At 43.3% G+C, this 24,465-nt stretch overlaps 2 protein-coding genes across 2 annotated transcripts in view; one reads left to right on the top strand and one right to left on the bottom strand.

The window, feature by feature from the left end:
- Nucleotides 1-1,531: 1,531 nt before the first annotated feature.
- Nucleotides 1,532-23,172, top strand: DDX17 (DEAD-box helicase 17). The gene is made up of 15 exons (XM_030322315.1): nucleotides 1,532-1,554; nucleotides 1,888-2,020; nucleotides 2,848-3,140; nucleotides 7,527-7,677; nucleotides 8,555-8,654; nucleotides 9,476-9,609; nucleotides 9,907-9,972; nucleotides 11,448-11,589; nucleotides 11,946-12,106; nucleotides 12,196-12,368; nucleotides 12,688-12,798; nucleotides 12,922-12,983; nucleotides 14,342-14,401; nucleotides 18,508-18,750; nucleotides 20,126-23,172. Exons 1-15 carry the CDS (start codon nucleotides 1,532-1,534, stop codon nucleotides 20,629-20,631), a joined length of 2,358 nt encoding a protein of 785 aa, XP_030178175.1. The 3' UTR covers nucleotides 20,632-23,172.
- Nucleotides 23,173-24,465, bottom strand: part of KDELR3 (KDEL endoplasmic reticulum protein retention receptor 3) — a 12,189-nt gene continuing 10,896 nt past the window's right edge. Inside the window, exon 5 of the mRNA XM_030320630.2 lies at nucleotides 23,173-24,125. Coding sequence (XP_030176490.1) covers nucleotides 24,085-24,125 — 41 coding nt within the window. The 3' untranslated portion in view covers nucleotides 23,173-24,084. The remainder of the gene's footprint in view (nucleotides 24,126-24,465) is intronic.

Genomic DNA, 24,465 nt, shown 5'->3' with positions numbered 1-24,465 from the left:
TATGTAACCTTTTTAGATTGGCTTCTTTCACTTAGAAATACACAATTACGATTTCTCAAGGTCTTTTCGTGTCTGGATAGTGCATTTCTTTCTGGTGCTGAATAATATTCCATTCCCCTGATGTACCACAGTTTATCCGTTCACCTACTGAAGGACATCGGGGTTGCTTCCAAGTTTTGGCAACTGTGAATAAAGCCGCTATAGCCACCCGTGTGCAAATTTTTGTGCGGACCGAAGTTTCAAATCTTACAGGTGATACCAAGGGGCACTTGCTGGATCATACACTAAGTGCTCAGGTTTTCAAATAAAGATGAATTGAGCAAAGCACATTTCCTGTTTCTCAACAGTCGTGGCTGTTAGTGATGAAATTCCTAGGTTCTCTGACCGCTCTACTTAATAAAAATCTTTCTCTGTGTTTAGAAAAAATTTAATAAGCTTCAACCATCTTTGGTAAGAAAACAGACATGTATCAAGAATGAGAAATGCATACTGTGGATTCACTTTATAATCAAAAACTTGTCTGACATAGGAAGACTAAAAGTTCACTTTTTTTGGACGTGGTATTCATCAAATAATGACGTAAATATATAATTGCATGCCGTGAAAAGTTTTATAAAGACAGAGGAGCTTTGAGATGCTGTCAGACAAGGACCTGATCTCGTAGCAAAATACAGATTATTTCTCCTCAGCAAAATGTAGGGAGGGTTTCAGTGGAGCTACCTTACTTTATAGATTGTTATATGGAGAGCCTCAGATTTAATTACTTAGCATACATGATAAATAGGCAAACTAGTCCAAATTATTCCCTCAGTGCCCATACGTTCTAAATCACGGGAGCTTGACCGTTGTGCCACTCCTACAAGATTTATCCTTGAGTCTTTTTTATTTCATATCCCACCCATTAGCAAATCACTGGCTAAATTTCCAGACCATTCCTCTTTCACCCAGTGCTATTAACCTGCACCAAGCCCATCATCTCTTGCCTGGACTACTGCACCAACCTCCTAATTAACCTGCTTGCTGCTGCACTAGCCCACTCTCAATTTTTTCTCTACACTGTCATCATAGGGGTCCTTTCATTACGTCACTCGGCTGAAAACTTTCCGGAGATTTCCATTTTACCAAAAGGAAAAGATAAAGCTCACGATCTGGCCCTCTCTCTTTCTTCCTCCTCAAAATACGCCGGGCCACATTCTGCCACAGGGCCTTTGCACATGTTCCTTCCCTGTAGTTCTCTGCTTAAATGTCACTTACTTAGGGAGGCCTTCCCCAGGGAATTCTAGGCAAGTAACGTTATGACACCTACACATTCCCCTCTCCCACAGGCACACAAGTACTATGCCCTTCCTCTCTTTTTTGTTTTAGTAGTTGATACTTAACCTACCATTTGTCTCCTCTTCCCCACCAGAGTGGGGAACTCCATGAGTGCAGGAACCCATACGCTCATTGCTCTGCCCCAGGGCCTAGCACAGTGCTTGGCCCATTAGGCGTTCGACACTTGTCCAGTGATTCCCACTGCCCATTCGCGTCCATGGTCCCAGAGACACCTGAACGGCTCGTCACCAAAGCTCCTCTCCCTATGGTTTTATAGGAATTTGGGAAACATTCTCAACAGAGTAGGAGACAACACTCAGCCCCACAGCGAGGGACCTCAAATCTCCCATCCGTAGAAAGAAACAAAAGAGACGACAGATGAGCTGTTCGGAGGGCCCTAGCTGCTTGACGATTCTGCGACACCATCCGGCCTTGCTTGGGAGACTGAAGTTCAGTCTGGGAGAGAAGCAAGCAGGAGGCTGGACGCCAGCTTAGAAGGAATTGAGGGAGAGGAACGCCGTCCGGCCTGGTTAGAAACACGTGCTTATGCCTTCACCTCTTCCGTGTCTACAGGCCACAGCTTTTGAGCCTTTTCGTCTCCGGAGAGCGCCAAGGGTCTCCCGAGGGCCTCCGGAGGCCGCGCCGAGATGAACGGCGGCCAAGGGACCCCGGCGTCTATCTCAACAGGGACCCCACCCACGTTTTGGTTCGTTGCTAGCCGACTGTGCTCAGCCGGGGACAGCGGGAACATTCGGCTCAGAAACAGCACTTCGGTGCGGACCGGGCGTAGTGGAGAGGACTTGAACCCAACTGAGACGTCGTCGACTGATCACCTCCCGGAAGAACGGACGAGGCGCATCCATCATGGCTGCCGGCGACGGCGCAGCCAGAGGCAACCGAAAGAAAATGGCGCCGAGGCGCGCGGCCCGTGACGGCAGGCCCAGGCCGGCGGGGCCAGGGAGCCGGCAGCGCTGTTTAGGAGCGCCGGCCAGGGACCCTGAAGACCCTCCTGGGCTTAAGGCGCCTGAAGGCCCTGACACCTGGCGACTGCAATATGGAGGACAGTTATTGTCTCCGCAAAGCAACTTGCACAAGGAGGACGGGAGACCGTCCCGCGTTCGGAGCACGGCAAAATCCTCTATTCTCCAAACAGAATGCGTTACGGACACTGCGCATCTCCGCAATAGTGGGCCGGCTAACGACGCAAAGAATGTTACGTCGCACCGGAGGCTCTTCCCCTCACCCCACCCCACGTTCTAGTTCAGGTGGCGCGAGAACTCTACGCCCGCTTCGTACTTTCTTTTTCTTCTACTGAATGCAAAACGGGCTTGTCTGCGCAACTGACGTAAAGTGCTTCCAAGAATACCCTTAGGACTCCGCGAAGCCCTCGGGCCATTCCAAGACGCTGTTTACGTATCGTCTCCGACGTACGTAGCGTTAAGCTGGAGCAGTCTCAGCGCCGGCCGCCATTTTGTGCAGTCGCTGGGAAGGAAGGAGACGCCTAGACCGCGGCACTGCCGGGTTTGAGCGTAGCCAAACCTACCCGCTGTTTTTATAACCCCGATTCTCTGTGTTTTGCTCCCGTCTCCGACGAGAGAGGCGGCGACGGTGGCGTCTGCGACGGGAGACAGCGCGTCGGAGCGAGAGAGCGCCGCGCCTGCCGCCGCCCCAACAGCGGAGGCGCCGCCGCCATCGGTCGTCACCAGACCGGAGCCGCAGGCCCTCCCGAGCCCGGCCATCCGTGCCCCGCTCCCAGATCTCTATCCGTTTGGGACCATGCGCGGAGGCGGCTTTGGGGACCGGGACCGGGACCGTGACCGTGGAGGGTAAGGGGGGAGGGGGAGAGGGAAGGCCTCGCGTGTGCGTGGGCCGGGGGGGGAGGGGGAAGGTTGTTTCCTGAGGAGACCGCAGCCTCCGGCCCAGCGGGAGACCTGGAGCGGACCGCGGGCCCGGGAGCGACGCTCCCGACTCCGGGAGGCGAGGCGACCGGGGACTTAATGGCGGTGTGGGGCGCGGGTCTGCGGGTGGGCCTGCGCCCCGGGATCGCGGGTGAGCCGGCGGGGGGCGGCGGCCTGGCGACGCCCCGGCCCCTCCTCTGCGGACCGCCGTCGTGGCGGGGAGCGGCAGCGGCGGCCCCAGCGCCGCAGACCCGGCCCGGCCTCGCCTCGCCGCCCGGCATTTCGAGCCCGGCCAATTTGGTCAAGTCATTTGATCTCCAGGCCTCAGCGCTCATCTGTGAAACCACGGATGTTCTTGCTGAGAAGAGGAGGAGGAGGTCTCCGAGTTCGGCCTGGGAAAATCTTGACGCCAAATGGCTTCCCTTATGTTGTCGGCCGCCAGAGATCACTGTTAATGGAGCTGGAAACCTGGTCGGAAACTAACTAGAGACCCTAAGGCTGACTTCTCGTTTTAAACGTATTTTTAAATCACCTTTAGTCGTATTTCAGGTAATTCGAAGGAAGCACATTGGACAGTAAAGCAGTGGAATTGCTAGCGATCTAAATGATCTTGTTTGAGGAGGGAGGGGTTTTTTTTTTTTTTAATCGTGAGTTTAGGGTCCCTCCTCCTCTCCCCCGCCCCGTGTTTCGGTCTCTTTCTCTCCGCTTGGTGTCGGGTATTAGCTTCGCGGCCTAGCCAGAAAGTTTTTGGTGGGGTAATGCCACGGTTCCTGGGTTGAAAGTTAATAAGATTAGGCCCGACGTCTTCGCAGATACTGAGATTCAACTTAAAATCCGTAAAAAGAAGAAGTTGCTTAAGAGCTCCGTGTTGGTTTCTGCTGTTACTTTTATGTAATAAAAGTCTTAACCTCTGGATAAAAAGTAATGGAACGCCACTTATTAACATATATGTGACCTTGGGCAAGATCCTGGACCTTTGTGAGCCTGTTTTCTCAACTGAAGATGGGCATAACGCTTGCCTTTACTTTGCATTGTTCTCTGGAATTAAGATGCCATGTGAAATTGTCTCTTTGTAGTAGGGTGTTCTGTTACTTGATGTTTTCTTCAAACATTTTTGTTTTTTGTGGTTCAGATACACACGTCCCAGACGTACTAGTCACAAGCACTTCAGTTATCATTTGAGTTGCAAAATAAAAGATTATTTATGCTTTGTTAGGAAGGAAAATATTTGATCTTAGTGTTAAATTTGGAGGGCTAGAAGTGGAATGTTTGCTTAGTGTTTCACAGTATAGCTAAATTTAGAAGTGAGTGAGTTTCTGTGCAACCATTTAGGAAAGGGAATTTGAGGTTAGCTAGGAAATTTGAAAATGACCAAGTAATTCCCCTCTTAAGCTTTATACTGTAGACATTCAAATGCAGAGAAACCTTGTACACCTTCCCCAGCATTTGTATACAAAAACGTTTATACCAGCGTTGTTCTTGTTAGTAGTGGACACAGCTCCTGTGTATGTCTGGATAAAGTGTGGGTATTTATACAAGTAGAATACAACACAACAGTGAAAAGAGAAAACTTAACATCAACATGGATGACTCACAAACATTAAGTAAAAAAATCGTGGTAAAAGGATAATAGCTATAAAGACGTATATGACAAAACTATTAAGCAAAATTTGAGATGGTTGTTAGGGGGTTTGTGAACTTGAAGTGGGCACAGGGAGCTACCAAGGTACTGATAATGTCCTCTTTACTGTGGGTGTTTGGTTTAGTACTTAATTTCACCGTATATATGCTGTAACAATAAAAATAAATTATTTTAAAAGAGGAAAAAGTGAATTACTGATCCCTACTTTATCCCGTATTGACTATCAGATGACATTTTAGGCTTTAAAAATGGTTCATATCAACAAAATGACACTTTTTCATAATGTCTGTGTCTTAATTCTACCTTTACCATGAAATTTCATTTACAATTTAAATTGCTATTTTTCTTAACTGAGTGTTAACAGAGCTGAAATGGATTATTAGTTTGAACAATGGATTATTTGAACATTTTATACATTGTAAATTTAAACTTGCATGATGTTGCTGAATCTTAAGAGCTGCATTTATTGCAAAGTCAAACTTAATATGCAATCAAGACATTAATGAACAGTATGGTATGTCAGGGATTAGGATATGTGCTCAAAAATTCTGTGAAAGTAAAAGGCTATCTTATTTGGGTTAGCTTTATAAAGGTGCAGCATATTTTTGAAGAATCCCGTGTTTCAAAATATATTTGTAGTATAGAGTAGTATGTCTTGGAGAACGAAATAGTCAGGATGATACGGGGGGAAAGAACCTCTTCTTTTGAATAATCCTTTAAAGGAACCTGACTTTCCAAAGTTCTCTTGTAGATCATTAGTTTAAGGTCTGGACAGCATTGGAATGCAGCAGCATTGAAAGAGCACCTAGGAACTACATAAGTTAGTAATAGTATAAACTAGGCTGACAGTCTCAAAAAATAGTATAAACTAGGCTGATAGTCTCTCAAAATTGGTACTATAATTCTTTGCAAACCCGACAATCAAAATACTTGACTTACCTACTTATTTAGAACTGTTGCTTCCTTTATAGGGAGGCAAGTTGACCCAGGTGGTCTTTGATCTCTTGACCTTTGGGCCTGAGGGCAAGTTGAAGAAGTCATTGATCCTATGTCTTCGATATATGTATCTTTGTAACATGCTTCAGTTTTGATTCCTGATTTCTGTTAACAGTTCAGTAGTATACATGGAATCTGTCAAGTTCTGCCTGTTGAGTGTAGGTACTCAGTGGTCCCAAGAAAATATCCTGCGGGTCAGTCTTTGTATTTAGAGAACTATCTAGTTGGGTAAGTTTTAGGAACACTTTGAATTCTAGGAAATTGAAGCCCTTTAAAATAATACAGCTACTGCCTGTCAGTTGTGATGTGGAACCATCTGCAAGATGATGTTGTGAGTGGGTTAGAGTGGAAAGGGGAAGTTAAATTCAGTATAGTATTTTGGGAGGTAAAGAAATGGCATGGAAACATCATGTAAGTGTATACTACTTGTATTCAAAACAATGGCCCACACTTCAATAGGTTGAAATACAGAAATGAAGATCATCTTTGTGGTCTAAGAAGAGTAGGACATTGCAAGTTGGCCTAGTGGTCATATTTGTATTCCAGTTGAACATGTCTGTTATGAATATTGGATAAAACAAAGGTTGGCCTTAAATCTGTTTGAGTTTTTAAAACCCTAAGTAAGGGGTTCCTGTCTGGCTCAGTCAGTGGAGCATGTGATTCTTGATCTTGGGATTGTGAGTTCGAGCCCCATGTTGGGCATAGAGGTTACTAAATAAAAAAAGACAAAAAAAGAAAAACTTAAATAAGACTCAGTAGTGTTTTCTTCGGCACATTTATAGTTAACAGTACTATTTCCCTGGGAACAAAGAGGAGAAGGTAAAGGTGGCAGTTAAGAGGAAGGAGAGGTCATAAATCATTTCTGGCTATTCACTAGCATTAACTAAAGGTGAAGAGTAGCCTCCTGGTCTTACAGGGGCCCTGGTAGTTTTCCTTAGCTTAGCAGACAACAGGAGTACTTAGCACAGTTACGGATAAGGAGTCCACGAAACTGTTGCAGGTATGGGGTGACTTGCTTCAAGTGGATCTTTCTACCTGTCCACCTGCTTGCCTTTAATTTAAACATAAACTGATGTCTTCCTTTGCCTATGTGTCTGATTGTTATACGAGAGTAGAGATTTCTGTTTTACTCAGTTTAATATCTCCAGGAACCGCTTAAAACAGTACCTGGTACAGTAACTTTGTTGAATGAATACAGTTACGCTAACTTGAATACTATGTTTGATTGAATACTATGCCAGATACTTTTTTTTAATACTTCTCACACATTCGTTTCATCTTCATAGCGGTCTCTGAAATAGGTGGTGGTAGTAGTATTTCCACTTACATAAGAAACGGGTACAGAGAAGCTAAATTGTTCAAAACAACATCTTAAGTAGTAGAATCAAAATTCAAGCCTTTTCAGTGATTCCAGAATCTGGTTGTAATCCCTATGATACATATCTGTAAACATAAAAGAGTTTTTAATTTTTCACCCCTCATAACCATACCTGTAACAATATTAGTAAAGGAATTTTTATGAACCCTTTTCCTCCATACCTTTGAGTAAGAAAAACATTCCTGGAGGGGCCTGGTAGTATCCTAAGAGAAGAGTTTTTTGCTTGTTTTTTTATGGCACCTAAGGTGCCACCCTCATAAGTAAATACTCAGTAAAGTAAAAATTTTGGTGCTTCTAGATTTGGAGCAAGAGGTGGCGGTGGCCTTCCCCCGAAGAAATTTGGTAATCCTGGGGAGCGTTTACGTAAAAAGAAGTGGGATTTGAGTGAGCTCCCCAAGTTTGAGAAGAATTTTTATGTAGAGCATCCGGAAGTGGCAAGGCTGACTCCGGTAAGTTTTGGGGGTTTATTTCACCTTTTTTGTATACACAGTAATGAACTAAATTGACATATTAGGCAGTCTTTACTCACACTGCTATTACTTGTTTTATTCTAGTGTGGTACCTAGATTCTTACTTGTTTGGTTTTCGTTTATTGGTATACTTCCCAATTGGTCATGTAGGAGATTTTAACTGTATAGGAGGTTCATGTTTTTTCATCTCTGAAGTTAAAATTAAAACATTGGCATAAATATAGGGGCACTTGGCTGTCTCAGTCAGTTAAGTTGTCTGACTGTTGATTTCACCTCAGGTCATGATCTTAACCATTGGTGAGTTCAAGCCCCGTGTCAGGCTCTGTGCTGACAGCATGGAGCCTGCTTGGGATTCTCGCTCTCTGCCCCTCCCCCCACTTAGACTCTTGTGTGTGCTGTCTCAATAAACTTGAAAACATAAATTAAAAAAATAAAACATTGGTATAAATATACTTCTGTTTGTCTTTTTTAAACCTCATTGTGATTGTTTTGGACTCTACTCATGAAATGGTTACTTGTTCAGAAGAAGGTGTAATGGAAAGAGCATTTGGTTCCAAGTTCCACTGTTTCTCCTTCCTACTTCTGACCGTGGGCACGCTACTTAATATTTTGAAGTGTCTCGTTTTCTCATGGGGAAAATGGGACTCTTACCATTATCACTTCATGGACTCAAAGTTGGGAGGATCCTTACAAATTGGGTGACGTTGAATGTATGTGAAAGAGCTGTTAGAAGTGTTAGATATATTTTCCAGTGTAATCATGGAATGGATGATAATTGTTGAGCTTGATTGGCAAGTAAAGTTTTGCATGTTTAGAATAACCTTGTTCACTTGTTTTACTTTGTTTTCTTCCATAGTATGAGGTTGATGAACTACGCCGAAAGAAAGAAATTACAGTGAGAGGGGGGGATGTTTGTCCTAAACCTGTGTTTGCCTTCCATCACGCTAACTTCCCACGTAAGTGTTCTTTAATCCAGGATTTTACTTGTTGGTTTTTATTGAACCGTAAACATGGGTAATGGGTTATTCAAAGGTTTTCATTCGGGCTCAGGATTTTGTTGAAGAGGCAAATAGAAACCCTTCACAAAGGTGATGATAAATGTTTTGTTTTATAATTTCAAGGCTTGGAAGTAAATGCTGTGTTAATTGAATAAGAGATTTTTTTTTATGCTTATCCGTTCATTTATTTATTTATTTCATCTTCCCCTAGAACTTTTGTCTCCTTCTTTCAGAAAGTAGAATGAAATTGCTTTCTAGCTGGATATGACTTGGCAGACAATACATGACTGACAGCCATGTGCCCACTCATTACCTTAGGGCGGTGGTTTTTAAAGTATTAAAGGGGGGGCGTCTGGGTGGCTCAGTCGGTTGACCGGCTGACTTTGGCTCTGGCCATGATCATGCAGTTCATGGGTTCGAGCCCTCGTTGGGCTCTGTGCTGACAGCTCAGAGCCTGGAGCCTGCTTCAGATTCTGTGTCCCTCTCTCTCTGACCTTCCCCCACTCATGCTCACTCTCGCTCTCTCTCTCTCAAAAATAAACATTAAAAAATTTTTTTTAAGTATTGAGGGGAAGGGTAGATATATCTAGCAGCAGCATTCAGAGAGGTAGTCGTCATCGGGTCAGAGATTCAGTAACTAAAGAAAGAAACAGCACTTTCCTTGGAGGGATGTAAAGCTGGGTAAATCTTTTCTTTGATGAGTTGAACAGTTTTTTAGAATTCTCTTGGCCGTGTTTTTAGTTTTTTAACTAAAAGTGGTAACGGTTGTTCTCTTACAGAATATGTAATGGATGTGTTGATGGATCAACACTTCACAGAACCAACTCCGATTCAGTGCCAGGGATTTCCGTTGGCTCTCAGTGGCCGAGATATGGTGGGCATTGCGCAGACTGGGTCTGGGAAGACGTTGGCGGTACGTACCACCAGGAGGGGAAGGTTAATATTGTGGTGACTTATTTTGCTATTCTGATTATCCCATTAATTCTTAATTCTTAAAAAGTTCTGATTCAGATGGTATAGGTAATATTTCAGCTTTCTTAGTTATGTGAGATATGTGCAAGTATTTTGTGTTCAAATTTACATTGCATGTGTGTTTAACAGTTGTGAGTTCTGTTTTCATTTTTGTGATTAGGCATTATCAGTTACTGTGATAATTTAAGATAATGGCTTAGTTTTGGAATAAGACTGTCATTCTTTCCCCCCCCCCCAGTATTTGCTGCCTGCAATTGTTCATATTAACCACCAGCCATACTTGGAAAGGGGAGACGGCCCAATTGTAAGTGTGTTTATAATTATAAAATTAACTATAATTTATTGATCACTGTGTTTCAGGCACTGTGCTTTGCATGTGTTTTCAGATTTCATTCTCAAGTCCATCCTCCATATCTGAAAGTGATACTTTCTTACTGATAAATTTTAACAGTGCAATTAAATGACTAGTCCAAATAGCTATTTTTTATTTATTTTGAGAGAGAGCATGCGCCAGTTGGGGAGGGGCAGAGAAAGGGGGGGGGGAGAGAATCCCAAGCCGACTCCTCACTATCAGTGGGGAGCCCGATGTCGGGCTCAAACTCGCAGACTGCGAGATCCTGACCTGAACTGAAGTCTGACATTCAACCAGCTGAGCCACCCAGGCGCCCCTAGCCAAAACAGCTATTAAATGGCTGAACTTGAGTTTGAACCAGTGTTACTTTTAACCATTATATATACTGCTTTCATATATAGGCATTTACTGTGTAGTAAATTCAAATACAGTTCTTAATTGCTCAATGGTGCTGTGAGGGATTAAAGGAAGTATGAAATGATGTCACTTCTCTGCATGTCAGATTTGGGGTGTGTATTCTTTGTGGTTAAGTAGTATTTCTGTAAGTGTTTCTGGGGCAGGATGATTTTCTGGTTTGATTGTTTTCACTTAGTGCTATTTCCTGTAAGTTTTGTGTAGTGGTTTTCAAACATTTTGAGTGTACATTCTTACTTTTTTTTAAAAAATTGAGGGGTGCCTTACTGGCTCGGCACAATCAGTAGAGCATGCAACTCTTGATGTCAGAGTTGTGAGTTTGAGCCCCACGTTGGGTGTAGAGGTTACTTAAATCTTTAAAAAATTGGGCTTGCATTTGATAATGTGTTTACAAACAGGTACGTCTCAAAATATTCGCAAAAAGAAGTAACACATTACTTTGCATTATATGATACATCATGTATTCCATATGGCTAATAGAATTAGCTTTATTATTGTTAGCTAATACTTAACGGGTCTGTACACAAAACAGGAGTCATTGATAACCATGTATACGATACCTATTTAAAAGAGTCCTAATTTTGTATTGTTTTGAGTGTTCTAGAAGTCATCATTGTTTTTGCCTTATGTGTCTGGCTAAAAGTTTAAACTGGAATTCAGAAAAGTGTCTGCTTCTTTCTTATTTATCTCTTTTTACTAATATTTAATCCTTGGTTAAAGCCACTTGTTCATTTTGTGAGTTGTTAAAACTAGGTGATAAAATCCTGTAAATCCACTTAAATAGCAATAAACTGTAATGAATCCTGTATCAAAAGTAAACCATCATTCCATATGCTAAATATTGTCACAATTTTTTGCCACGCTCCGGTGCACAGTCTTAAACTCTCTGCCTTCTCCCCCCATCGTGCAATTTTTAAAGTATCAGATTAGGCAGTAGAAAGAATTAGATAACCTTTTTGTTCTTTTTCTTTTTTAATTTGGGAGAGGTGTATTAATGTGCATGTTTGTTTCAGTGTCTAGTTCTGGCTCCTACGAGAGAGCTTGCCCAGCAAGTACAGCAGGTGGCTGATGACTATGGCAAATGTTCTAGATTGAAGAGTACTTGCATTTACGGAGGTGCTCCTAAAGGTCCCCAGATTCGAGACTTGGAGAGAGGTAATCTCTTTTAAAATTAGCACGTAAGAATTTTATCGGTTTTTATGAATGAAATCGAAGAGGAAAATAGTGGGTCCTTGTGGGAAAAAATTCAGTATTCCAGCAGGTTAGAAATTCTCAGGTATGGTTGAAATGCTATTAGGGGAAAGTTTAACATCATTAGAGACAAACTTGGTGGAGATTTGATAATTACACGTTAAGTGTCTTTACATCATGCTTTTCCAGGTATGGTGTTAAATGTAGCTAGTGCTCTGTGGTATTGAGCGCAGCCACCAGAGCTGGTGCTTCTGTTTGTTGAGGCTTGGAGAGCGTATGAAGAATTCTTAGTTGACTAGATCTGTGGTTTTGTTTTATAGGTGTCGAGATCTGTATAGCTACTCCTGGACGCCTGATAGATTTCCTCGAGTCAGGAAAGACAAATCTTCGCCGATGTACTTACCTTGTACTGGATGAGGCCGACCGGATGCTTGATATGGGCTTTGAACCTCAGATCCGTAAAATTGTTGACCAAATCAGGGTGTGTGAAGCTGATGATCTGCTGTCTTCTTATGCCTAGTGCCTGTTGCAATCCTTAGCCTAAAAGAAAGCTCTTTCTTTTCCTGGTAGCCTGATAGGCAGACACTGATGTGGAGCGCAACCTGGCCAAAAGAAGTAAGACAGCTTGCAGAGGATTTCCTTCGTGATTACACCCAGATCAACGTGGGCAATCTGGAGTTGAGTGCCAACCACAACATCCTCCAGATTGTGGATGTCTGCATGGAAAGTGAAAAAGACCACAAGTAAGAGAGATTTGACTGTTTGGGTGCTATTAAACCTTTCCTAATTATCCTCCAAAATTAAAGCATTTGAGAAGCCTGACATTTTTTGAGGCCCCAAAACATCAAAAGCATTACTAGCTTTCTTTATATCATTCATCAGAGCACTGTCGTTAGAAGCAAGGATTCCGGATCCTTAGTTGTGATAGTTACCAGCTATATAGAACATAATGTGAAAAAAAAGTACCATAGTTTTGGGGAGTTACGTTGTAGACCTCCCTTCTACATAGTGTATGGGGAGGCCTTCTCTGAATGACTGCATTTTTGCTCGTCTTGTTTTCAGGTTGATCCAACTCATGGAGGAAATAATGGCTGAAAAGGAAAATAAGACAATAATATTTGTAGAGACAAAGAGACGCTGTGATGACCTCACTCGAAGGATGCGCAGAGATGGGTGAGTGCAGCGCTGAGGTAATTAGCCTCAGGTTTTATATTTATAGTTCAGTAGGAATTTTTAAAGTTTAGATTTCCTCTTTTTTAAAGATTTTTGAAATATTGGTTACTTTTCCTCTGACAGTTGGCCAGCTATGTGTATCCATGGAGACAAGAGTCAACCGGAAAGAGATTGGGTGCTTAATGGTGAGTTCAAAACTAAATATTGTCCGTACTGTTTCCGAGATGGGCACGCTTTCTGTAAAGGACCAGGTAGTAAAGATTTTCTGCTTTGCAGACTCTATGGGGGTTTGTGTCATAGTCGTTCAGGTCTTACGTTACAGCAAAAAGATGGTCAAGAACCATATGAAAAAAATGGTCTGGCTGTGTTGCAGTAAAAGTAAAAATAGATATTGCCAGATTTGATCCATAGGCCAGCGTTTGCCAAACTCTGCTCTTGTTTATTGAATATTAGGGGCATTTTTGGCATATCTCTACTGTCCTTTAAAGTCAATAATGCGGGCTGTTTACACTTTTTCGTAACTTACACCACATTTTCTTTCATAAGGTCTTTTTTTTTTTTTTTTAAGCTTATTTTGAGAGAGTGAGAACGCCAGCAGGGAAGAGGGAAAGAGAGGGGGAGAGAGTGTGGGGCTCGAACTCACTGTGAGACATGACCTGAGGCAAAACCAAGAGTTGGACACTTAACTGACTGAGCCACCCAGGCGCCCCTAAGGTCTTATCTTTAAAATACATACGTTCACCAGCCTGTAAAGCTCCCCAAACCCTGTACTTCTGGAATTTTTATGGAGGCTTTATAACATAGGCCTAATAGATTATTAACTCGATCTCCATCCTCTCCTCTGAGGATGAGGGGTAGGGCTGAAAGTTCCAAGCTCTTATAATCATGGCTTGGTCTTCCTGGTGACCAGCCCCCATCCTGAAGCTTTCCAGGATTCCACCAAGCATTGCCTCAGCACAAAAGATACTTCCATCACCCAGGATCTTCCGAGAGACTTGGGGTCTGTGTGTCAGGACCTAAGGTCAAAGACTAAGAATAAAAGACTCGCCTAGCGTTTCTGTTTACAAGCGTTTTAGGAGCTGAGTGCCAGGAGTTGGGGGCAGAGACGAATACACATATTTTCTGTTATTTCACAGAGGAAAGTAGGGTTCCTCCTTTCATTTCACATCTTTTAAAGTTGTTTCCTTCTCCTGCCCCTTACTTTTGGTTTTATTTCATGTGAAAGGTAACTTCAGTGTCATAATTTAAGGGCAAAAAGTTCTAGCTCATTTAAATTTTGTTACAAATTGCTCCATAGTTTTAACAGTCCTTTTCAGTAGAGGTAGCTTTTGGTCTGTTGCCTCTCTGCTAAAAGTGAGGAGAGTGAAGATTTTCAAAGAATCACTGTTTTCCTTTGAATTTATCTTGACACCATCACTTGAAATTTAACATGGTAGAGTGAAAAGGCCAGATAGCTAGGAATGTCTGTGTGGTCATTTTTAAAGATAATCATTTGGCCTTGATTGTATAACTTGGCTTTCGTGGTACTATTCTTGTTTTGCAGAGTTCCGTTCAGGAAAGGCTCCCATCCTCATTGCCACAGATGTAGCCTCCCGTGGGCTAGGTTTGTATAGATAGGCGTCTCTGTCAATGGTATATGTATCTTTTGGTTTAAAGATTTCTTTGTCATTTCAAATTAGAGTCGTGTATACATGTGTTTAGATAAATATCTAAAAGAGAAGAACACAAAGTGTGATAATTTCCCTTCCCCCCCACAACTTTTTTTTAACCTTGGTGTTTTTTGTTTTTTGTTTTCTTTTATTTTCAAAGTCTCTTCCTGCTCCTGACAAACAGGCTTTGGTCTGCAGCAAGGCCTAGGCATGGCTATTCAAATGGTTAGAGGGGACAGGAGACATTCAGTTGAACAGCTCAGCTTTTTCCTGGTTTTATTCTGTTTTCTGGCTGGATAGGATGAGTCTGATTGAACCTAACTTATTAGAAGCCAGTTTCGGCAGATACTCCCCTCCCCTCCCTCCCTCCCTCCCTCCCTCCCTCTCTCTCTCCCCCTCCCTCCCTCTCCCCCCTCCCCCCTTCCCTCTCCCTCCCCCCCTCCCCCGCCCCTCTCCCTCTCTCCCTCCCTCTCTCTACCTCCTCCCCCCTCTCTGTATATGCGTATACATATATATATACGTGTTTATATATACATGTATATGTATGTGGAGTTCCGATTCCATGAATGCTAACATAATCTTGGTATTTAATGAGTCCATAAATATGTTATCATTCAGTAATTAAATCTGCATTGCCCAATTTTATTTACTGAAGTAAGATAATTGTGTACGCTCAGTTGTCCCCTCCTCCCACCTATGCTCCTATCATCAATGTGCTGTCTTCCAATTTAAGAACTTAACTTGAAGCTCATGTTCTTTTGGGGGTTTCCACCCATTATGTTAAATTTATAGAACTATTTTGTGGTACTTGATCCCATTATTTTCTGAGGTACACAGGTACATCTCGAAATTTTTATATTAAAAAAGATGACATTATGTCTGTCACAAAGATATTTTTAAATTACTGACAGGTGTTTAATTTCTTGCCCAGTAAGGTGAGAAGTACCATATTCCCTTGTAATGCGTAGCGTAAAGAGAAAGTGTTCAACCGGAATACAAGAGAATGAAGGCTTTTTATACATTGCATTCATCATTCCCTCCTTCAGAGGTGGTGGCCTGCAGCCATGACTGAAAATTGTCTCTGCCCTCAGAGGTCATGTCTGGATCTGTGCGGTTAGAACTTGGGCCTGTTGGGAGAAGAGGCTGAGGCCTGAAAGCAGTTTACACAAAAGCTTTCAGTGATGGTGGTTTTTAAACAGGCTTGCTATGTGCTGGTAGCTTCTTTGTGCATCTTGCCTAGACAATTAAAAATACTTCCTCCCTTTCCCCTTGCATTTCTAAACCAAATCAATTGGCTACCATTAGAATAACTTAGACTCTTCATCCCACCCCCACTCATCCAAGTGAGGGGAGAGGGAAGGTACCTGAGTCTGTTTCTTGTTACTCAGCATCAGTGCTTGTTTTGGGCCCCTTTGTTTGCTGCCTTGTAAAAATCAAGAGGGGGAAAACCCACCAAAATGGCAGAATGCTGACCAAGGTCCTACAAGATCCTGGAAAGTGAAGGCTTCTACCTCATAGACAGGGGTGCAATTTTCAGCTGAGTCACCAGGCCTTTTTTCACTTCCTGTCCAGCGATGGCCTCTTAAATGTTCCCTTCAGGTAAGTTCTTCAATTCCCATAGTTTTATGATAGTCGTCCTCAGGAAACCACTATTCCCTTTGCACTGGGATATTTTTAATTTTTCTTTTTCTTTTTTTTTTTCGTTTAAACTACACACTGTTAAACTAAAAGTATTGAATTGATTTTGTTTTGTTTTTTAACAGAAGCTTTGATATCAGCTGCAGATCACTCAGTACATGGCCGAGGCAAATCTACATTGGCCCGAAGCAGCTCTAGATGAGCCTGTTGGCTAGTCTCAGTCCCTCCCAATTAGTGATTGGGAGGGGTTTGTCAGACAAAAAGTTGTTATCCCGGGCAGCTGGCCAAAACATTAACTTTTCAGTGTCTTACCCTGCTACAGCATCTCCTCTAAAGGCAGCAAGATCATATTGTGGCAGTGCGCAGATCAGATCAGGGCAGGCCTGACTGGAGAAAACCAAATTCTGCGCTTGCTCTTTGGTGCCCTCAGCCAGCTCTGTGTGCACACACACAGGACCCCTTTCTAGGGTGAAGAACTTGCAACATGTCCGTCCCCTATCGAACCCCTCCAGAAATACTCCCGACTAAAAGTTTCTGAACGGTTGACTCCAGTCCCCAGTGCTTTCTGCTAGGAAAGCACACGTCTGTCTGTGCCTCCAGTGCAGTAATTCAACTTGCTCTGCTGCCCACGGTCCTACACCGTGGGATTGACTCTGAGGAGCATTACCATAGGTCTGAAGATGTGGTCCTGGAGCGTAATTTCCCAGCCCTTCAGCCCACATCTATCCTAGCCCTGGCAATTTTTATTTTTCCTTTGTTGCATCAACGACCCTAGCCGGAGACTCACGCTGCCCCCTGTGATAACTGCCTTCTCGTCTTTCTGGTGTGATTTCAGGACTTTAGGGGTCAGTAAAGACTGAGGAGCCTTTATCGTAATAAGAAACAGACATAATGCCCCTTTCTTCACAGGCCCTTTAACAACAGCTGAATTTTTTTTTTTTTTTTTTTTTTTAATCATCTCCCCTTTCCCCTGAAATTGATCCAGTCTGGGCAATAGATGCAGTCTGACCCTTTGGATGTAACTTACATTTTTTAATTAATTATTTTTTTCTACAATCACCCCAATTATCCTTGGGGGAGGCGTTGGAGGACCTGAAATTTTTACCCGAACCCAGGTTCTCCGGCGCTTGGCAACCAAATGGGGCTACAGAGAAGCATCTAAGCCAGTTCACAGAGCGAGCGTGTGTGGGGACTTCTCACTGCCACGGACCCTTGATGCATGCTCCCCGCGCTCCAGTGGTCCCGTGTCAGAAGGCGGAGTTTTCGAAAGGAGGCCGCCAAAAATAAAAGGCAAAGAGACGGGATCGGCTGCAGCGGTTTCCCAAAGGAGGAGGGAGTGTGCATCGGTCTGGTAACAAACAGAGAATGTTTTTTAATTATTTATATCACAAAAATCTGTGTTTTATCTAGGATATTTTCTGAATATTCTTTGTAAAATGCAGATTTTTTTTCCACAAAACATTAGGATTCTTTGTTATATTAGACTTGTTTGTTTAAGTAGGTAAAAATCTACATTTAGCTGAAAGCATTACACTAACATTTACATACTTGAAGCATTAGGAGGTTATTCAACCCAATTCCCAGCAGTGGATAGAACATTAAACTTGTGTCTCAAGGTTTCATGGTTTTTCCCACCCTCTTTGGCTATTTTAATTTCCCAGGTTATGTAGACAATCTTTGACAATTGAAGCAAGTACTGAGTTGAAATAACCTTGAGTTGAGCAAAAAAACCTCATTTGGCAGAGCTGGGCTTGGTAGTACAGTGAAATTTTAGTGTAATGTGCTCTTGTGGTAATTGAATGGGGAAAGATAATTCGGATATTTCTGCAAAGGAAAATAGGTGTGTACTGTACTTTGGCTCTGATCAGTTTTTTAAATAACGAGAGCAAAAATTCTTTTAATCTATTCTGATTGAGTCTCCTTGAAAATGTAGTAAAGTATATATGAAGTTTCTTTTTTCATTTTGCTCTGTGACTGGTTTAAAGGTAAGTTTGTTATATTACTGGTAGATTTTGCCAGGCTTCTCCCAACAGAGTAGAAGTAATTTGATCTTGTAGCTTATCGGTGGTACCGCTTTTTTTCTACATTTCCGGTTTTGAAAAGGAGCTGGAATTCGATACAACTCCTGCCAGTACGTTGGTTAAAATAAAGAGGCAAGAGTTCGGGTGGTTGAATGGGATTCCATTAGGATTTCATAGCTGATAAAGATGCCGCTTCCTGTGCATGTCCCAAGAATCAGTAATCCTCTTTTACTCTGTTGGGATGAGTCTTTTTTTGTTCCTGTTCAGAATGGTTACTAACTTGATCTTCTTTCCTCTTGCTGTCATCTGCATTCGTGCTTCCCACCTGTTGTTGGCATGTCCTTTACCTTCTCTTTCCCTGCCACATCAACCTACACACCGATTCGTCGTTGGCCTCGAAGATGTGGAAGATGTCAAGTTTGTGATCAACTATGACTATCCAAACAGCTCTGAGGATTATGTGCACCGTATTGGCCGAACAGCCCGTAGCACCAACAAGGGCACTGCCTACACCTTCTTCACCCCAGGGAACCTAAAGCAGGCCAGAGAGCTGATCAAAGTGCTGGAAGAGGCTAATCAGGCTATCAATCCAAAACTGATGCAGCTGGTGGACCACAGAGGAGGCGGCGGAGGAGGGGGTAAGGGTAAGTCCTGGAGTTTTCCAGGTACTGCCAAGGTATCTTTTTGGGCTCATTGGGCCTTTTTTTGGTTTGTTTAAGTCCTGTGAAGACTTTTAAGTGTTACTGAATAACAGAGGATAGTGATTAATAGGTTTTCATAATTGTTTCTAAGTAAGACCATGTGATTGGGGCGGGGGGGGGGGGCTGTCATGTTTGGCCTCCTAGCAGCATGGTATTTCCATAGACAGTAATATAAAACTGACTTTTGTGTTGTGAAGTATATGGTGCATGTTCAAAATTCAGGTGAATTACGGTTATTTTTAATACCTTCAAAAACTTTAGTGTATTAGGCTTTCAGTTTCTCATGTGAAGAGATCAGTAATTTTATATCGTTTTGTGGCAGTAGAAACAGGTATAGTTAACGAATATAAAAATTGGATAGTTCTGGGACACCTGCGTGACTCAGTTGGTTAAGCATCCCAACTCTTGATCTCAGCTCGGGTCTTGATCTCAGGGGCATGAGGTCGAGCTCCGCCTTGGGCTCCTCACTAGGCATGAAGCCTACTTAAAAAAAAATTGGATAGTTGCAAAATAGGCTAGGGTCATAGCTTCTGAACTACTATTTTGGTATTCTTTTGTCCCAAACTTACTGCATGCTAAAGCTCTGTGTCTGAATTACCTGAACGGTTTTTAAAATACAAGGTTTTTGGTTTATTTGTAAGTAGGTTTGGAATTGAGCCTAGGAACTTCAAGTTTGTGAGATAACTTTGACGCGGCTAGGCCCACGGGGCAACGTACGAGCTGGTGTGCGCTAGTAGACGGTCCTCGTAGGGTCATACCAACTTGGCTGCTTATCTTTTTGTTATTAATGTTTATTTATTTTTGAAGGAGAGACAGAGCGTGAGCAGGGGTGGGGCAGAGAGAGGGAGAAACAGAATCTGAAGCACGCTCCAGGCGCTGAGCTGTCAGCACAGAGCCCAGTGCAGGACTTAAACTCACGAGCTGTGAGATCATGACCTGAGCCCAAGTCAGACGCTTAACTGACTGAGCCACCCAGGCGCCCCACTGTCTTTTTATTTTTAATCTATGGTAAGTCACCTCAACTTCTTTACCATTGTTGCTACATTTGTAAGATTGTGTCTCTTAATAATCCTCAAAGAAAAGGATTTACAATGGTGAGAAGTTGAATGTCTTTTCGCGTTTACCATTCTTTTGAATATGTCCTATTAAAGAATCAAATGATGGGTATATTTTAAAGTAACGGATTTGGAGGCTGGCCTGGGTAAAAATCAGATCAAGAAAGAACGTTGACTGCTTTTGTACCTGGTAGAAGTTTTTACACGTGGTCGTGTGTGGACTGTATTTCTGGCATTAAAAACTCCTCGTGTCCTCCCATCAGGAGGTCGTTCTCGATACCGGACCACTTCTTCTGCCAACAATCCCAATCTGATGTATCAGGATGAGTGTGACCGGAGGCTTCGAGGAGTCAAGGATGGTGGCCGGAGAGACTCTGCGAGCTATCGGGATCGTAGTGAAACCGATAGAGCCGGTTATGCTAACGGCAGTGGCTATGGAAGTCCAAATTCTGCCTTTGGAGCGCAAGCAGGCCAATACACCTATGGTCAAGGCACCTATGGGGCAGCTGCTTATGGCACCAGTGGCTATACAGCCCAGGAATATGGCGCTGGCACTTACGGGGCTGGTAGCACCACCTCAACTGGGAGAAGTTCACAGAGCTCTAGCCAGCAGTTTAGTGGGATAGGCCGGTCTGGGCAGCAGCCACAGCCACTGATGTCACAACAGTTCGCACAGCCTCCGGGAGCTACCAATATGATAGGTTACATGGGGCAGACGGCCTATCAATACCCCCCTCCCCCTCCTCCTCCTCCCCCTTCACGTAAATGAAACCACTCGAGTGGTAGTGACTTGCGCAGACTTAACTACATTTAAAGGAACGCTGTCTTTCCCTTTTATTTCTCTTCCCCTTTTCTTTCTTTTTTTTATTTTTCCCCCAACCATTGTGATTTGTCTTTCATGCAGATTAGTTAGAATTCACTGCCAGGTTTCTTCTGTCCACCAAAATGATCCAGTCTGAAATAACAGATTTTGTAAAAACATATATATAGCCGACTGGAAGAGATTCTTTTTTTTTTTTTTTTCCCCAACTTCTTGCATGTTGAGGATACTTGAGCTATTTTTCATCTTAAAAGAAAAAGTAAGGTATTAGGCCCTTTTGTGGGAGCCCATTTTTGTTGTCCTGAGTTGGGGGTAGGGGGGGAGGGTAGAGGGTTGAATTCTGCAGAAGAAGGTGGCATCTGTGCTTTAGATTGCTCTCATTACTTGGGTTAGAAAACCAGGAGGGAATTCCCTGCACATTCTGTAATACTTTTTAATGTTCCTTGGGCCTGATGAGTATTTAAGACAATGCACTGGCCATTGTCATTTTGGCTGATTGCTCGTTAAGTGCATTTGACAGTTAAAAAAATTCCTAATTGGTTTTGTCTCCCTTATATTCTGCCTTGCCCCTTCCCAATTACTGAAAAATAACCATTTTAGTCAGGTTAGACATTGAATTGCTGAGTCTGAGTTTCTTAAGTGTGTCTTTTAAAAACCCCAAGTGTTTATTGAAATGGTTAAACGTAGCATCTCGGCGTCTGGGTGGAAGCTGCCTAGTTTTCTTCCCCACATAACCAGGGACCATCTGTGAAATTCATTTTCCAACTAGATAGTTGCTCGGGGCAGAATGAACGTAAATGCTCACTGAAAATTTATTAACCAGTTAAATAATTTAACCAGTTACATATGCGTTCACCTGCAGTGTAAAAACCACTTTTAATTATAAACAATATACTCAGTGGCAAAGTTTCTTTTTAAACTCCGTATCTATAAAGCTAGAATAAAAGCAACTCTTGCCAGCTACTCTGCCCTTTCGGCCAAATTCTCTTGAATAAAGAACCTTCGGGGTCTGTTAAGAAAGAACTCTTAATTCTCTTCATACTCTTCTCTGCAGTGCTTTGTTGTAACAGCTTTGGGATGCACATTTTCTTCCGCATCCTTTTGCACTCAGCTTTTTACAGGTAGGTAGTGCTTAAGAGAAGTTACAGAGGACTAAAGCCTAAGTCCTTTCACTTTTCCTCCTTCCGAAGGTAGGTGAGTTTGTCCCCTTTAGAATGATACTGTTTAACTGAGACTTCCTGTAGCACACGGGCCTAGAAAGAATTCTCTGCTCTTGTGGTCACCGTAACAGGACAGGGAAACCAGACAGCCCCAGAAACCTCTTCCATATCCAGTGTTGGACTATTAATTTTTTTATGCTATTGGTATCGTTCATTAACAATGTAGTTAAAGGGGGAAGGCTCCACTGTGTCCTTTGGCTAAGGCCTGAGGGTGCTTGCTGGTTTGTAATATCTAAATACTTGAGGTTCTTTTGTTTTTTTCTTTTCTTTTTAAAATTCTTCAGGGAGAGAGAAGGGATGGTTTCTGAGGGGTTCTGAAAAGTATGGTTGAATGTGCAACATACAGGTAGGTTGTCAGCATAAGCTGAAATCTGTGCATGTGAGAACTTTGACATGTCGTCTCCCCCCAGTCCCCCCACACTTTCTTCTTCCTTTACTTCTCATTTTTCCCCCCTTATAGAAGTTGAGGCCGAGGGAGGATGGTAGGCACAGGAAAACTTGGGCAGAACTGCTCTGTGCTTTCAAACCAAAGTGCCCCCCGCCACAGAAAAATTTTGTCTGAGCACTGACCAGTCCGTTGTAGACATTTCTTTCTACATCAGACTTGTGACTATTTTTAAACAGAGGTGCCACTGTAAGGGGTGCCATTTACTCTCTCGCAGGTCTTAAAGCCTCCCTTGGTGGCGAAGGCCTCTGGGCCCGCAGACGGCATTTGGTCCGCCACTCGCTTCCCTTTTTCCACCAGGGATATTGTGGTCCTAAAGTCAAAATAACAGCATATCCCGAATCTCAAAAGCTATCGTGGCCTGAGCGCAGCTGAGATCGAGCAGAGTCTTTCCTAAACGGCTTTAGAGTAACTCTTCTGCCTCTGCGTCTGTCCCTCATAATTCAGGCTCTGCCTTTGCTTCAGAACATGAGCAGAAGAGTCCTCGTGTGAGGCTAGTTACTGCAGTCACGGTCGAAACTCATTTAGGGAAAGGATTTCAATATTAAGCTCTGGGGCTGCTTCTCCCCAGTTCCTCCCTAACCATTCGTTGTGTGGACTTCTCTCATCTAAAAGGTTGGTGGCTTTTGCTTGGGATCAGTGCTCTATTCATGTTCTTGCTGGTCTCTGAACACATTCCTGTCGCATTAAGACTTGAAAGATTTGTAGATGTGTGATGTTCAGGCACAGGATTCTAAGAGCTATGTTACTATTCTTAGTTTGTCAATTGTCCTTTTGATACCATCTTGTTTTCTTTTGTAGGTATAAATAAAACACTGTTGACAATAAGGTGTGAGCTTTTTATTGCTTAAAACTTCTCTGACCACAGGACAGCGGTAGTTGCCTTACAGTTTTTATTCGCTTCAAGACCAAGTTTGGGGCGTGTTGGGTTGAGTAGTAACCTTAGCACCTAAAAACGTGGAAGGGAGGTGGGGTTGATGGGTCTTACCGGGAAGATTTGAATCCCAAAGCAACGAGGCAGGACACCTAGTAGGTTAAGGCTTCAGCATTGGTTTCCTCACTGATAGAATGGTCCTCGTGGTAGCAGTACCCACCTAGGTTATTGCTTGGATTCAAGTACTCCATGTGGAGCTGCCGTAGCCGTGGCGAGACGCAAGGCCATCTTAGAGCTGAGGCACACAACTACTGAAGTCTGGCCGAGGCTGATCTATGTGGCTTTTGTCTGGCTTTTGGAGGCGGGTTAGAAGTGAAGTAACGACACTTCATCCCTGTGAGACCATCAGCTTTGTATCCCTGCCTAAACTTGGTCTCGTGTCTGGGAAGTGAAAATCGCCACAGCAGCCTGTGTTTCTGGAAGTCTGGTCTTGGGGGGCATTTGTCTTCTACACAGAGAGACATCTTTCCAGGTGGGACTGACTGTTACTTAGTGGGAGGCTCACACTAGGGCCATAGAGAGCAAGGTTATTTCACCCGTATATGGGTTAAGCACCTAAGATTTCTTGAGGTCCAGCTGACAGGCACCATGCTCGTATAATTGGCCTGGGTTTCTCACTGCAGCTATAATTTAAGGGAGAGATTGGTGAGAACGTCTTCTACGTAGATCAGTGCTCTGCTGAGATATCCCCACTAAGCATTTTTCTGACTGACATTAGGCCTGAGTCCTGTAGAAGTCCAGGAGACTATTTCAAAGAGTTTATTCTGTGTCCTCGTGAAGGCGTAGAACCATCCGTGGGGCCCTCAAATTGGCATTGGAAGACTTAACTTCTTTCCTTTAAGGACTAGGAGAAAATAGAGACGAAATGAGAATTCACCACACTGATAACTCCCTTTTAACTACATAACCCTAGGATCTCTAATGCCCAGTCCACAGTAGCTACATGTTACAGCCAAGGGGGAAGCTTCATCACGGACTACCTACAGACCCCCTCACCCCTACGCCCCACCTATGTTCCTGATCCCACTCTCCCTTAGGCCACAAATGCAGTTGGCCTCCACTTCGGTTTCACATCTGTCCAGTTCCCTCTCCGCTCAAGATTGCCCACCCACTGGTGACCTCTTCCAACAACCACACCTGCCCCATAACAAGTCTCCCTGCTTCGGCCGCCCTTCACTCTGCCC

The sequence above is a fragment of the Lynx canadensis genome, chromosome B4 (genome assembly GCF_007474595.2).
Source record: "Lynx canadensis isolate LIC74 chromosome B4, mLynCan4.pri.v2, whole genome shotgun sequence".
NCBI classification, from domain to species: domain Eukaryota; kingdom Metazoa; phylum Chordata; class Mammalia; order Carnivora; family Felidae; genus Lynx; species Lynx canadensis.
Note: the sequence above shows the minus strand (reverse complement) of the source record. Positions and strands in the feature narration are given on the sequence as shown.

Coding starts and splice junctions, on each gene's coding strand:
- DDX17 (XM_030322315.1), top strand. CDS start 1,532: ATGGTCCCAGAGACACCTGAACG. Junction 12,107..12,195: donor AAATTGTTGACCAAATCAGG/GTGTGTGAAGCT, acceptor TTTTCCTGGTAG/CCTGATAGGCAGACACTGAT. Junction 12,369..12,687: donor GAAAGTGAAAAAGACCACAA/GTAAGAGAGATT, acceptor TCTTGTTTTCAG/GTTGATCCAACTCATGGAGG.